General features: G+C 37.8%; 1 protein-coding gene across 1 annotated transcript in view; it reads left to right on the top strand.

Annotated features, from left to right (window-relative positions):
- Nucleotides 1-2,682: 2,682 nt before the first annotated feature.
- MEI4 (meiotic double-stranded break formation protein 4) overlaps nucleotides 2,683-14,447 on the top strand; it is a 65,607-nt gene continuing 53,842 nt past the window's right edge. The window contains exons 1-3 of the mRNA XM_050972902.1: nucleotides 2,683-2,719; nucleotides 2,957-2,962; nucleotides 11,771-12,019. Of these exons, the coding sequence (XP_050828859.1) occupies nucleotides 2,683-2,719; nucleotides 2,957-2,962; nucleotides 11,771-12,019 (292 nt within the window). The remainder of the gene's footprint in view (nucleotides 2,720-2,956; nucleotides 2,963-11,770; nucleotides 12,020-14,447) is intronic.

Genomic DNA, 14,447 nt, shown 5'->3' with positions numbered 1-14,447 from the left:
CTTTTGCCACAAAGATATTATTTGACTGTTTTTGAGATCAAAAGACTTATTCACAAAAAGATCAAAATAATTTATGTGCAACTAGTAGAATCAGCTTCCTTCACAAACTACAAACTGCTTATTTCAAAGCAAAGCTTCATTTCACTGTCGTCTCACTTGAGATTACATTCAGTACTAATGACCCCATGTTTGGTCATTAGATAGCTTATTTTTTATTTATCAGATACAATATTAATTTGCACCATACACCAATACATGTGAGCATACACATTGTTCATTTACGAAAAAGTAATGTTAGATTATGCTGCTTGGAGGTCACAAAGAAACTCTTCACTGAAAAGTTGGTCAGGCATTGGAATGGGGTGCCTAGGGAGGGGTTGGAATCACTCTCCCTGGAGGTGTTCAAGAAATAACTGGATGTGGCACTCAGTGCCATGGTCTAATTAACAGGGTCCCGATCGGTCAAAGATTGGACTTGATGATCGTGAAGGTCTTTTCCAGCCTTAATGATTCTATGTAATCAGTGGGAATACTCACTGAAAAAAGTTAATGCAAATTCTACACATTATTTTTGAAAAGTGTTCTTCAATAGAACAGAAATACACATCTCAGTGATTTGGCAGTTGATTTTGCCCAGATTTTGCTGCTTTCAGATGAATAAAGAAGTTGTTAGAGATGGTCTCTTAATGGTGGGGGTGCACCAGCATTTTTACACCTTGAAAATACTGGGATTCTTCAACTAATTTTAAAAGCAAACCTATGAGTAAGTTGTACTTTGGTTGGTATTCTGAAAAGTGGTGCACAGTAACTTTGCAAGTTACTTAAACTTGCAAGTTTCAGAAACATTCCTTCTAACTACTACTAGCTCCCGCTACTATAATTACAAGCAGAACTGGTACTCTCAGAAAAAGCAAAGCCACTTTCTTTTTTAGAACAGTACTAATGCTGCCCTTACCTAATTCTACTTTTTAGATTTAGCTTTCTGCATATAGGCGACAGGTTTGCAGGCAAAAGCACTGATGTCCCTGAATTTTTTATTTCAGTCTCAGCTGAAAAGATTAAATGAAAACATGGATGTTCCAATCTATATAATGAGTGTCCACTTTGCAAAGCATCTGCATCACTTACATGCACAAAAGAGGAACAGAAAATGGTAGGGTAGCTGCTGATATGTCAATTATAGAAGACTGGAGAATGTTTTGTTATTTTTTTCCCTTGAGTTTCACTGAGAAATAAGTAGTGCTGTCAGAATTAAAATGCTCTCCAACTTACTCTATCTAATTCACTTCTATCATTTGAAGTCTAAAATGAAACAGTGTGTTAACAGTTTTCTGTAGTTCAGAGGTAAATCTTTCAAAATAAAGAAAAAAAAAGAAAATGTATATTAGCTCAGAAATTTTCCACTATGTATATTGATAAAAAAATAAGTTTTTTGAAGAAAAGAGCATTATAAAAATAATGCTGCTTAGATAGAAGCATCTAAGAAATGGAGATGAGGATTATAAAAGTGTGTATTACTTGTCACAGCTGAATACTTCTGTCTCAAGAAAAATTGACCACCCTCTACTTAAAAACTTGATGTATTGTGATAAGCCTAACTGCACTTAATGCATTTGACTTCATTACTTATTTTTTACCTCTCCTGTCCTCCCTCCTCAGCCTCCTCAACCAAGTACTAGTAAAAATTTCTTCAGGCTGTCAAGCATTAGAACAGGCTGCCCAGGGAAGTGGTGGAGTCACCGTCCCAGAAAGTATTTAGAAGTCATTTAGATGTGGCACTGATGGACATGATTTAATGGTGGACATGAAGTGCTGAGTTAATGGTAGGGAGCAATGATCCTAAAGGTCTTTTCCAGTCAAAATTATTCTGATTCTATGCCTCTATAGATTCCATTTCTGGCCAAGAAGGCTTATGACAGCCTTTTCAGATCAGTTTGTGTAGAGAACATAGTTTTTCATACAAAGATAATTTCTTAACTGGTGAGCTTGGTTCACAGAGTTCCCACTAAAAGGCAGCTTCTATTTCCAATGCACTGTTAAAGAAGTTTCATGATTCCATTTCCTCTTATGATATTGTGCTGGTTTTGGCTGGGATACAGTTAATTTTCTGCACAGTGGCTAGTATGGGGCTGTTTTAGGTAAGAAAAGTTTAAAAAGGCATAAGTTAATCAGCAAAACACTTTGAAAGACCTTCACAGAATTGACAGCAATAGGAAATGTAAAAGCGTGGGGGGTGGTTTCGGGTGACCCAGGCGATGGTGAGCTCTGCTATCCGGACCCTGAGCAGGCCCAGCGTGCAGCCGGATTCCAGGGCAGGGACAGGCAGGCCCCGCTCCCTAAAAACCTGCCCACAGCTCCGCTCCCTTCCTTCCCGGGCACCAGGGGCCTTCAGATGTCTCCTGCGGGGTCCCACGGCTTCCCCCTTCCTGCACCTTCCCCACTGAGGCGGCCTTTGCAGCCAGCTGGCTTTCGCGCTTCCCTCTCATGCCAGCCCCGGCAGGGGGAAGCGAGGCCCGCGCGTCCGGGGGCTCTGCCGGCTCCCGCAGGAACAGCCGCGTTCGGTCCAGATAAACGCGAGTGGGAGTGAAGGGCCGGCAGCAAGGAGCTGCCAGCCCTGCGCCGGGGGCCGGGGCTATGCCTGACCGCAGCTGGGGCGGAGAACTCTCGTTCCGAGCCCGGGCCATGGAGCTGGGGCGCGGCCCCCGCGGCGCCGCTGCAGGTGGGTCCGAGCGCGGGGCCCTCGGGGCTTCCGGGGAGGCTCTGAGGGAAGCTCCGAGCGGGGAGCACCGGCCCGGGAGATGCCCCCAGCCCGCGGTGTCAGTGGCCTTTGGGGACATCCCTCCTGTGCAGAGGCTGCCTCGGACAGCCCCCTGGTTCTCCTGGTTCCCCTGGAACAACCACCTAGTTCCCCTGGGACACCTGCCTCGTCTCCGTGCGGGAGGCCTTACGTGGGCAGCCTCGGGTGATCAGAGTGGTTTCCTGAGGAAAGGCTGAATTTATTTGGGAGGAAATGGGAGCCTTCTCGTGAAAGTTATGGTTTGGTTATTAATAATAAAGAACCAGCTATTAATTACTTGGCTCCATTAGTTACAAATCTGAAGTTGTCCATTTCACCTGAGTCGTAAGGAGAGATACTATTGTGAAGTTTGTTGGATGGATGCTGGGATTCAATTAATGTTGTTAGTGCTCTGTTAAAAAAAAGTTGTGTGAATATGCAGATATAATAGAGTATCAAAGAATTATCAAAGTTACCAATATTTTTAACTGATTGTTTCCAATGTCAGTGAATTGAAACAACAGTTTCTGATCACTCTGAGCCTAGGAATTTAGAAATCATAAGGCTTTAAACTTGCATTTCTCTCATTGATTGACAGAAGAAAGTAATAATTAATTTTGTATTATCACAGAATGGCCTAGAGTTCTAGGTCCTTAAAGATCATCTAGTTGCAACCCTCCTGCCATGGGCAGGGACAGCTTCCAGTAGACCAGGTTGCTCAAAATCCCATCCATCCTGGTCTTGAACGGTTCCAGGGATGGAGTTTAACCCCAGCTGGCAACTAAGTCCCACACAGCCTTTTGTTCAGTCCCCCCACCCCAGCGGGAATAATCATAAAGAAAATGTAAATCTAATGGGTTGAGATAAGAATAATCTAATAATTGAAATAAAATACTATAATTGTGATACTAAGTATGCTAATAACGTGATTAATAAGAAGAATTGTCAAAAGGAAAGGAAGAGAGAGTAAAGAACCCAAGAGAAACAAGTGATGAACATGGTTGCTCAACTCCTGATAACCAATGCCCAGCCCATTTCTGAACAGAGATCCCAATATTCCTTTGGCCAGTTTGGGTCACCTGTCCTGGCCTTGCTCACCTCTCAGCTTTCAGTGCAGCTCCTCAGTAGTGGAGCATGAGACTTTATAAAGCCCTTGACTTAGGGTAAGCACTACATAGCATCAGCCAAAATACCAGGATGTTATTGAGATCATTCTCATACTAAATCCAAAACTCACAGCTTTCTACCAGCTACTAAGAAGAAAATGTCCCAGCTAAAACCAAGCTGCATCAACAGCTTCTCCAGGCAATCTGTTCCAACGTCTCACTGCCCTGAGAGTAAAGAATTTCTTCCTAATATCTAATTTAAATCTGCCCTCTTTCAGTTTAAACTCATTCCCTCTTGTCTTGCCCCTGTAAAAGTCCCTCTCAAGCTTTCTTGTAATACTCTTTGGGTGCTGATAGGCACCCTGGAGCATTCTCTTCTCCAGGCTTAACAACATCAACTCTCTCAACCTGTGTTCAGAGGAGAGGTGCTCCAGCCTTCTGATCATCTTTGGAGCTTAGATGTTGCCTTAATTTAAAAAAAACTAGTTGAGCCAAATTATTTTGTAAAAAAGTATTTGTCTATGGAATTGGCTGTGAATGCTTGGCAAGTCTCTTCAGTGTCTTTTTACAACCTCCAGTGCTTCATAAGTTAATATTTAGACACTACATATTTAAATGTTGTTATAGTTACTTTAGTGTCTATAGTATATGTAAGATTCACTATTTATTGTACGCTATATGCTTTTTAGAGTACTGGATTCCTAGCAGTATTCTCTCTTTTCCTTGTCCTCTATTACAAACATTTCCTTTCTTCTGAACAATCTCATCTTTCTTTCTGCCAATATGAAATTTCTGTGAGAAGCCCAAAATCAAGGTTTTTAAAATACAGTGGGTGCATTCTGGAAGGTTACTTGAATGAATCAGTATCACTGAAAGACACTGACCTTGTAGATTTAAAAACTTGGGGAAACTGAACTGTTCAGGTTAAGGCTGGAAGTGTGAAACTGAAAAGGAAATTATGGTGATATTTTAGTCACTATATTTTAACTTGGGAAGAAGATATATGCAAAATAGTTTTCGTATAAAATTCCAAATTCTTGATTATTGCCTTTTTTTGAACTCTGCTTTGAAATTCTGCATTCAAAAGCTAATACAGTCATTGCAATAGGTAAAACCAGGGAGATAAAGGCTGCTTTCTTGTTGCAACTTGGCAGTACATAAAGGCTGGGATTGTTTTGCACAGTCCCAAATGCCAACTGTAAATTTACTCTTTATGTAATTATAACTAGCATTTATGAAACTTTGTAAAAGAATAAAGGTCTGAATTTCATGGTTTCATAAATTTCATCGCATAAAACTATAATGAAAAGTGCATACTCAGTTCCCAAACTAAATGGATTTAAACCCAGCTGATGAAGTGAATACAGTTCTGTTTTGGTAGTGGAAGAAATCTGTGCTGACATAAGAATAGATAAATTTACACCACTGTGTTATAGTTTAATTTCTGAACAGCAGATTTTATAGAATAAATTCCCTATTCTGGAAACATATTAGTGTTTTTAGTAGTCAGAATAGTAAAGAGAAAGATGGTAATGGTATGTGTGCCAGATTCACTATATATTGTTGTGAGTGATGCATAAAAAGATTTTTTTTCTCCTATTGGAGGAGAAAAAGGAGTGCAAAAGGGGGAACTCTCAGCTTGTAGGGAGAATATATACACAATTTTAAAGTACCATAAAACTCAGCTTAAATTACTGTTTTCAAATGATCTTGTTGAAGAGTGAGGCCAAGAAACTTGGAGGAGCCAAACAAATTTTTTATGCTCATATAATTCCAAACATACTTGAAGTTTCTCATGTCTTTAATTTGCACCTGTCTTCTATTTTGTGCATTGTAATATGTTCTCAAGTTTATTCTCACAAACTTTTTTTCATGACTTCTGGGTTTTTTTCCAGAAAGCTTCCCCCCCCTCCCCCAGAAGTATCAAAAAGATCTGGAATTACAAATTTCTTTTAAGGGGTGATGCTCTCAGCCTTGCAAAATTTCTCTTGTTAGTTAGGTACCTTAAATAGGTCTTTGAAGGTCTCAGCTTTAGCTGCCTGTGGTGCACCAGCTCATCTCAGTGCAGCTGGCTGTCCACAGTACATGTGTGTGCATCTGATGTAGTCATCTTAACACTCTTTGTAGTTCATGGGGGGAAACAAATGTTTCTGGGTCATGATTTTACCACAAAATGTACAAAATGAATTGGCTTATTTTTAACATTAGAAATCTCTGTTTCTGCCCATTGATAATAAAAGAAGTCCAGACAGTTAACTCAGTTGTAGCCATCTAAACTGTAGGTTTCTGTAGTTAAGAAGAGATAAATCCTACACCAGAAATGTTACTGAAATCCTGAGGGATTATGTTTGCCTATGTTCTTAAATTCTCTGAAATGGTTGTAATTGGGGAACATTAGTAAGTTCTAAAATGTTTTTTTTAACTCATTCAGGTTACTTGGATTTGGAGAATTTGGAAGATTTGATTTTAGAAGCTAAAATTATTTAAAAGTTAGAGCTTGAAGAAATAAACCATGCTACATATAAGTTTTCTTGTGCTTTTGACATAAAGTACTTTAAGTATTTATCATTTTCAGTATTGTTTTAACATTTTGAGTTCATTTGAAAAAGATATGCTGGAGTTATTGTTAGGCTTGCTGAAGGAAAAGCAAGTTCTTCTCTCACTATGTCCACATTACATTTCTTTGTATATTTGAGCATAGGTTGTTTAAAGATGACACCATGGAGTAGCCTTGGTTTGATATACATTTTTACAATAAAAGCTGTGTAATTGGAGGCATACTTCAGTTCATCTTGATTGTGTAGCTGTCCCATTATCATTGTTTATAATATACACAAATGTCATTGTGTTAGGCATACCAATTTAATCAAGTTTATTGTTGCTTAATGTTGCGGCCATATGTCTCTGAGCTCAGCCCAATTCCGCTACAGCAATTGCAGTATTTTGTGCTCCATCATAATGAGTCAATATCTTGGTTTCTATTGTATAAAGCAGATGAGGTTACAAAGATGTGGGTAATTTTTTCACCTTTATTTGCACTGTGTAATTGACAGACTAGTTAAAGTAACATCATGGCAGCAGAACAGTTTTTCCTTGATTGTTTGTACCTTTAAGGACAGACCATACTCTTAAATTTAGAAGGAAAAGCATTTTTTTTTTTATTTTTAGGGCTGTCTGAAGATTCTTAGCTGTGTAGTAGTGGTGAACAGCAATTTGTTTCAGTCCTGAAAAATCGTCTTATTTTTAAATAAAAATTTCACATGTGGAGAAAACCGAGCTCTGGAATGTCCTGGAAGTTATATGAATTACAGTCTATTTTGTATCTTATACTAATAATTTTTGTAATTATTTTTTTAATTCATATGATAGCAGTTTGAATAACAAATGAGTATCCTGACGTAATCAATAAGGTTTTGTCTATGACATTTGCAGCAGGTTCCTCCATTATTAGCCATAAATTTCATGGCCAAATTTGGAAATCACACCTAAGGTCTATAATTCTAATAATATATTGAGTATTACTCCAGTGTTGAATTATTCCAAGTGAATTTAGGTTTGGGGTTTGGTTTGAGGTATCCTTTAATTTAAATCATAGCATAGCTCACCTACCTTACCCCTATTTCTCTGTGACTTACGTGTTTCTAACGTCAGTGAGAACCTACCTATGTGCCTCTCGGAAAAGTAAAGTATATAAAGTTCACCTCCTTTACCCATAAACATCCCTGAAAGACTTCTTAAAACCTCTACAGCTGAGGATTCACCTTCTTCTGCAAATGGCCGATTCTTTGAGTCATTAACCTTTAACATTTCAAACTCTCTGTATGAGCTGCTGCATCAAAAGCACCTGCAAAAGTGCACTGGCAGATTGGTGGATTAGGGTAGTGTTTATGAATCAGATTTATCCTGGTTCTTTCTCTTATCCTGTTTCCTGCTTATATCAAAGGTCTTCAATGGATCTTGCACCACATGTCAGTTCCCTTTGGTTATGTTACACAGAGCTATACAGGGCAGTTCATCTCTTCTTTTGTAATTATTTCAGCCGGTAGATAATTGCTCAGCAGCCTTCCATGGCTAGGATCTCAGCAGGTCTGTGGGTTCTCAGTACCCTCTCTCTGCATGAGAGCTGGAAGCATGGAATGTCATTCTTGTGTTGGAAATCTGTTCAACAGTGTTGTTAATCCATCCTGTTCTCTGAGTGGTCTTCCAGTATCAGTTTGTGGATTAAGGGGTTTGCACAGGGCACCTGTCACCTGGTGGTATCTCTTGTTAGGGTGCTGAGCCCTGCTTCCATCAGAATTTGCAAGGGATTACTGGTTCTCTCCTATTACTGAGTAATCACAGGATTGGAGATTTGTATAATTCTTGAATCTGACACTTTATGTCAGGCATATTTTGGCATTAGCACCTAGAATTGGATGGGGGACTCCTTTCTGCTCTTGGTCGGGCACTATTCTCAGTCAAGGAAACTCTTTGGTTTGGTTTTAAAACTTTTTTCTGTCTGACCAGTGGTGTAATTTCTGTGCTGATAGGAGCAAAAACTTTATTGATAAAACTCTGTAGCTGCCAATATGCTTTCAGTAGAATATATTTGGTGGTTCAGCACTTCCTGAGAGCAACAGATTGCTGTGCAATTTTTGCTAATGCACAGTTGGCCAGCATCCCCATATTTCTAATAGTGTCATCCGGTGTGTTTTTTTCTAGAAGACTTACATAGTAATTTCTGAGAGAGCAGTTGTCCCTTTAGGGGAATGGTGAAAAACCTCAATCAACTCTTAGAACTTATGCTTTTTGATACACAAACTTCTCTTTTTCTAATCAGAAAAGGAATGAAGAGAGATGGTGGTAGTGGCAGTAATAGAAAGCAAGTGAAAGCTGTTTATTCTCCATAAAATCTTTAGGACATCCATTCTTTCTCGAAATGCTTCCAAGAAGATTGCTGTTTGTCATTAATTATCTGTTTTTAAACAAGAGATTTTGTGATCCAACAGAATGACTTCTCCAAAAGCTGTGCTGTGACTTGTTCCTAGGAACCAGCTGTGTTCTGTGATCTGTCCTGCTGGTGGGTTTTTTTTCTAACAGCATCTTTACATGTAATTTTTCCAGAAAAGCAGTGATTTTTTTTTTTTTCTCCAGAGTAAGAATATCTCCCTAAACTCATTCACAGTAAGGCACTCCTACTGTAGAAGTAAGTTTGTATAAGATGTTAAAGAGGAAAAGGCTTTCCTCAAGCTCCAAATTGCATTAATTCATTAATTAAATGTATGTTTAAATTTTTAAAGTGGAATGCTATTTAAGATTCTCAAATCAAAATTAATTAATGGTTTGTGTGGTTTATCTGACTTACTAAGGATACATCTACTTTAGAAAATACATCTACTTTAGGAATGTTGCAGTTGAAAGATTCTTTTACTTGTCTCCATTGTACTGTTACCTTGTGCAGTAAGGTTTTTGTTGTGCTTAAAACACAGTGGTCGTTTTCCAGATGAAATGAAAAAGTGACTCTCTTTATTTTGGTAATGGGTGGTCAAAAAATCAAAGTAGCATTTCATACTGGTCAGTGGTCAGAGAGCAAACTTTGTATTTTCTTTGTATTTTCTTTGTAATTGTATGTCCTGTAAGGAGAAATAGAATGCAATAAATAATGCATTGGTGGTGACTCTGATATAAAAGGCACCTGAGCATTCATGAAATGCTGGCATAAAAACCACTTCCCACCCATACTGGAATGCTGGTCATTTTGCAATTTCTGCAAATGTAATTTAAAGGAAAAAACAAATAGTGGCAAAGCAGTATTAGTTATTCTGTTATGAAGCAGAAAGTAAATATATGTTTGTTCTTAAAAGAAAGATGAATCAGAAAGCTTTGGCAGAGTGGTCTCTGGAGGTACCAAAATGTTAAACGAGCAGTGTAAGCCATTTTTCTGCCTGCCCTAATTTATTGTTCTGCTCTGCACAGGGACTTTGTAAGAATAGAGTTTGACAGACCCTGTTTGAGTAACATCTGGGTGACATTTCTGTTGGTGAGATAATCTGGGAAGCACCTTTCAGATTCAAAGCCAAATATTTTTAATACTTTACGGTTACTATTTAATCTTCTTTTAGTGTGGTTTTTATAAAATTTTATTACAGTTTTCATTCTGTTCACAGCTTTGAAGGCAGTTCACTTGTATACTTTTGTATTTGTAAACATTTCCTTTGATGTATAAGGCAAGCAAGAGTTTTACACCAGTTACCTGTCCCAGAGAGGTGGTAATCCTTTGAGATTAAAAGAATCAACTTTGCTTTTCACTGTAATTCTAGATATGAATTGAAAAGTGGTATGAAATAGATTTTCTTTATCAGAAATTTTGCAAAAGTACCAGTTAACATATAACTGCTTTAAGAAAGGGATATATATAGTATAGTTCAGTTTCTAAATGTTTACTATTTAATTTAAGAATGCACTGGTGGCTTAGATTAGGTGATTTTGCCCTGACACATGGCAGAAATTGAGTGTTTCAAGTGGAGAAGAGTAGTTTAAAATATAGCTCTAGGTAAATTAATCCCAAGGAAATTTTCACTCTTGTCCTTTGTGCTCTATAGTACCTGAAGTGTTAACTGGCTGCTGTGTCTGAATGGACAATGTGCAAGGAATGCACAGGGATTGTTTATGTATTTCAGAAGTATTTGAAAGGTGAAAGAAATACATAAAAAACATGTAAATGCCCCTGATGGATAAATGAATATATGATGATTTATGACTTACTATCTAAAATCAAGTACAACCAGAGGAAGAAATTAGCTTAGTGATAGCAGATAATCTGGTAAAAGGATGATCTAAAATACCTTTTTCAAACCTGTGCTGTGAATATTTCAGAGCTGTTCAACACAACTTATTAGTGCTTAACCTGTAGCTTTGATGAATAACAAGAAAAAAAAAAAGCATTGTGAAAAAATTGTAGCTGTCAAGGTCAGTTAAAAAGTGTAGGAAGTCATTTTTTTCCCTTGAATTATTATTTTGGGAGTGATATTATTTGAGGAAAAGAATACATCAAACAACTGAATAAAAATGGCGTGGAATTAGGAAAAAAGTAACTTTGCCTATTAAAAAGGCTGGTTAATATTAGTTGGTTTTAATTTATTTTTTTCCTTCTCTGCTCCTAGGCCCTGTGCTGTTGCTCATGATGTAATCATCTATTTAAATATTTTATTTCTCTGACTCTTTTAATGCCTTTTGCCCCATTCTCACTGTTTGTAACAAAGCTTATGAAATGGTCTTCACTTACCTTACTAGCCACTTGCATGCCTTTGATGTTGTCTGCTTAGCTTTCTGCAGGCTTGAGGCTTAATATAGACTTAAAACTACAAGGGCAGCAATACCAGGTGTCCAAAACCGGACACAACCTCAAAGTTTTATCTTTTGAGCACTGAGACCTTCTGGTACACTTTCAAGAAATTATATGTATTGCATTTAAGTGTAAGTAACCCCAAATGAATTCTTCTGTCATGCGTTCTTCTGTCATGTCAGAATTCTTTTGAGGGGGAGGGAGTGTCAGGGTGGGTTTTTTGAGGTTAGTATTTTTTCTTCATCCTTGCTTCAGAGGAGATAACATTTGCATTAAAAATTTTGCTAGGATAAGCCTATTTGAAGTGCTTACTATTTCCACAGTTATTTTCAGATGCTGGCTGAATTTTATTTTTATAGCTGAGTGCAGCTCATGTATGTTCTGCTCTCACATTGTGCACAGATGCTTGTATTTCTGTTCTTGATGATTTAGGAATGCACTAGAAATTAAAGAATTGGTCTCACTATTGAAGAGTCTTCAAAGCCAAGAAAATATTTTGTGTCCTTTCCTTGATGGAGTCATAGTGAAATAACCTTTTTGTTTTCTGTTTCTCTAATGCAATAGAAATCAAAGGCAGAAGAGAAAATCAAATTTCATATTTGAAAATATCAAAACTAGCATTGGCTTTTGCAATTATCCACTCAAAACCACCAGGGAAGAGTTCCAAAGAATACACAGAGTACCTTGCCAGAACTGTATCCGAACAAGATTTTGGATGGAAATGGAAAGTGGAAGTGCTGGAAGCTGAAGTTCTTCGATTACGACAGGAACTTCTTTTGAACAGGATCTCTCCAAGATTCTGCTTGGAAAACAGTAAGTTCCTCAAATAATTTCTGGCTATGTTGCAATAGCAAGGAACTGAACAGCTTTCATCTTGCCTGTACTATTTCTTGTACCTAGATATGAGAGTCTTCAGTGTACAGTCTTTTATTTTTCCCCAAGTTTTGAGTGGAACACTTAATTCATTTTTAATGGGATTGTGCTTGAGAATTTGATGCTTATGCAGAATTTATATATTTAACCATCAGAATCAATGCATATTTTACAAAATAATTGCAGAAAAAAATTGTCAATATACAATGTTACTCTATAACCTTGAAAATACTAGTTTGTAAGAACTGGTTTGTATTTGCATTTGGAACATGTCTTAAAGACATATTGCGTATTTTTTAACCACCCTACAGATTTTAAAATCAGTATTTAAGCCTAAAATGTTGGAAGCAATGTGTAACAGGAAGGTAGGGCAGGCCAAGGGACTGCATGTCTGTTGTTTCTGAAAGCGTATTGAGACTGTGGATACTGTGAATGTTTTTTATGGCATATAATAAAATATTGTGAGTCTGATACTATTGGATTCAGGAAAGCTTTCAGTCAAAGAAGATTAAAAAAAAAAAAAGATAGTCTCATACAGCACTGTTTCTCTGACTTGTGATGTGTAGTAAGTCATGCTCAGTTCAAGATATCGGTGGCCCTGTGTGAGCTTGGAAATCCGGCAGTGGAGGACTTCTGCAGGCTCTGAGAAGATACTTTTCTGGGAGATGAGGTCCAAACACTGTGGGCTAAAGGAGAGAGAAAGTTCACTGCTGAGTGCATCTCTAAAATCAAGATGTATAGCTAATTGCTTAATGACTTGGGATTTTTGAAAGGTTCCCTGGTGGAAAACTTGATGAGGCTTTACCATACTGCTTTTGTACTGAAACAGTAGCATCTTTATTGCCATGCCTAAAGATTTGTAATTTGTAATGTTGACTGATGGGGAGATCATTAGACTTCAGCTAGAAGCTCTAATGGTTTATGTATTTAATTAGTATAATAGACCTTTCTCTACAGAGAAGTGATTTAATGACTATTCTTACTTTTTTATTGTCTGTGTGTCTATTTTATGCGACCTATTGCAAACATGACATTTAAGACTAAAAGAACTTTTTGAGATTCAGTTTCCAAGAGGTGTTTTGAAGAACTGGCTGCATATTATCGGGAGAAATTTATAAACTTCTAATGTCTGGAGAGGATATTCTAATTTTAGATTAAGCAGAACACAATTAGCAAAACATAGCAAACAAGATCAATTCACTTGCAACTTCTGTGTTCTAATTTTTGAAAGATTCTCTGAACTCTAAATTTTAATTGTGAGATAGGCAGAGAAAACTGTCCCTGGCAGATAACACCCCTTGCAAAGGATGTTAATTTTCATTACCCTAGTCACACTGAAGTTTGTTCATGGACTTAAAATGTGATATTCTGTTCTGATTTTAGATGTCTTCCACTTGCACTGTTTCTGCTGAGTGTGCATTCATGATTATAGTTCCACTGGAGACAAATGCTCTGTCTTGCTTTTGAGTAAAGAAAGATTGTTACTGGTACCTTATGGAATATCTGTTGGGATATTCCTTGGGAATATCCCAATAGATATACTCCTTGGGATAGCAAGTTGATGATGTATGTTAGTAGTAGAGCATATGTGGTTGATGTGTATGGGAAGATGGTTGTAGAAGCAAGGCCCACCTGAAACAGGGGCCACTACACCACTGACATATTCTGCTCCAAGTTAAAAAAAAAACCTTTCTTGTGTGTTGTGTGCCAGTTTTGAGATTTTTCTAGCCTGTGGAGAATAGAAGCTAAAGGGTGGCTACTGCTGAGATACAAAGGCACAAGAAGCTTGAATCTAAGTAAAGAAAAAAAGTGCTAATAAGTGGGATTTCATCCTTTCAAGTGAAACTACTATAGATCCATCAAGCCATCTTTATGGTTTCCCAGGTTTACCACCTAATATCACACCAGACGTATGCTCTTTAGGGCTGAGGATGATTACTAGGACTGGTCTTAGCACCTAGTAATCTGCAGATATAGATCCTTTTCCTCCTCCACTCGTTTCTCCAGCCTCATTTCTGGATTTGGTGTTCTGCTTAAAATAATGCAGCCTCATAAAAATATTTCAAACCCCCAGCCTTTCTGTGGCTTTCTTCTGTTTTGATTAACAACTTCAGATACAGGAATATTTGTGTTTCATAAAATCCACCACCAGAAAATCTCATGCAGTAAGGAAAAGACTGCATTTGATCCTGCCTCTTGAGAACTGAAGAGTTTGAGTCCTTCAGCCAAGGTTCACTTTGCAGCTCTATATTCTCTGCTTTGCATCCCGAATGTGAGAGCTTTCCTCTCCCATCTGCTAGTTGTAATAATAATAGTCGCTCCTTCAGAGACTTCAGGAATGATTAGAAACTGCCCATAGAGTTTTATT

Source organism: Serinus canaria, chromosome 3 (genome assembly GCF_022539315.1).
Source record: "Serinus canaria isolate serCan28SL12 chromosome 3, serCan2020, whole genome shotgun sequence".
NCBI lineage: Eukaryota > Metazoa > Chordata > Aves > Passeriformes > Fringillidae > Serinus > Serinus canaria.
Note: the sequence above shows the minus strand (reverse complement) of the source record. Positions and strands in the feature narration are given on the sequence as shown.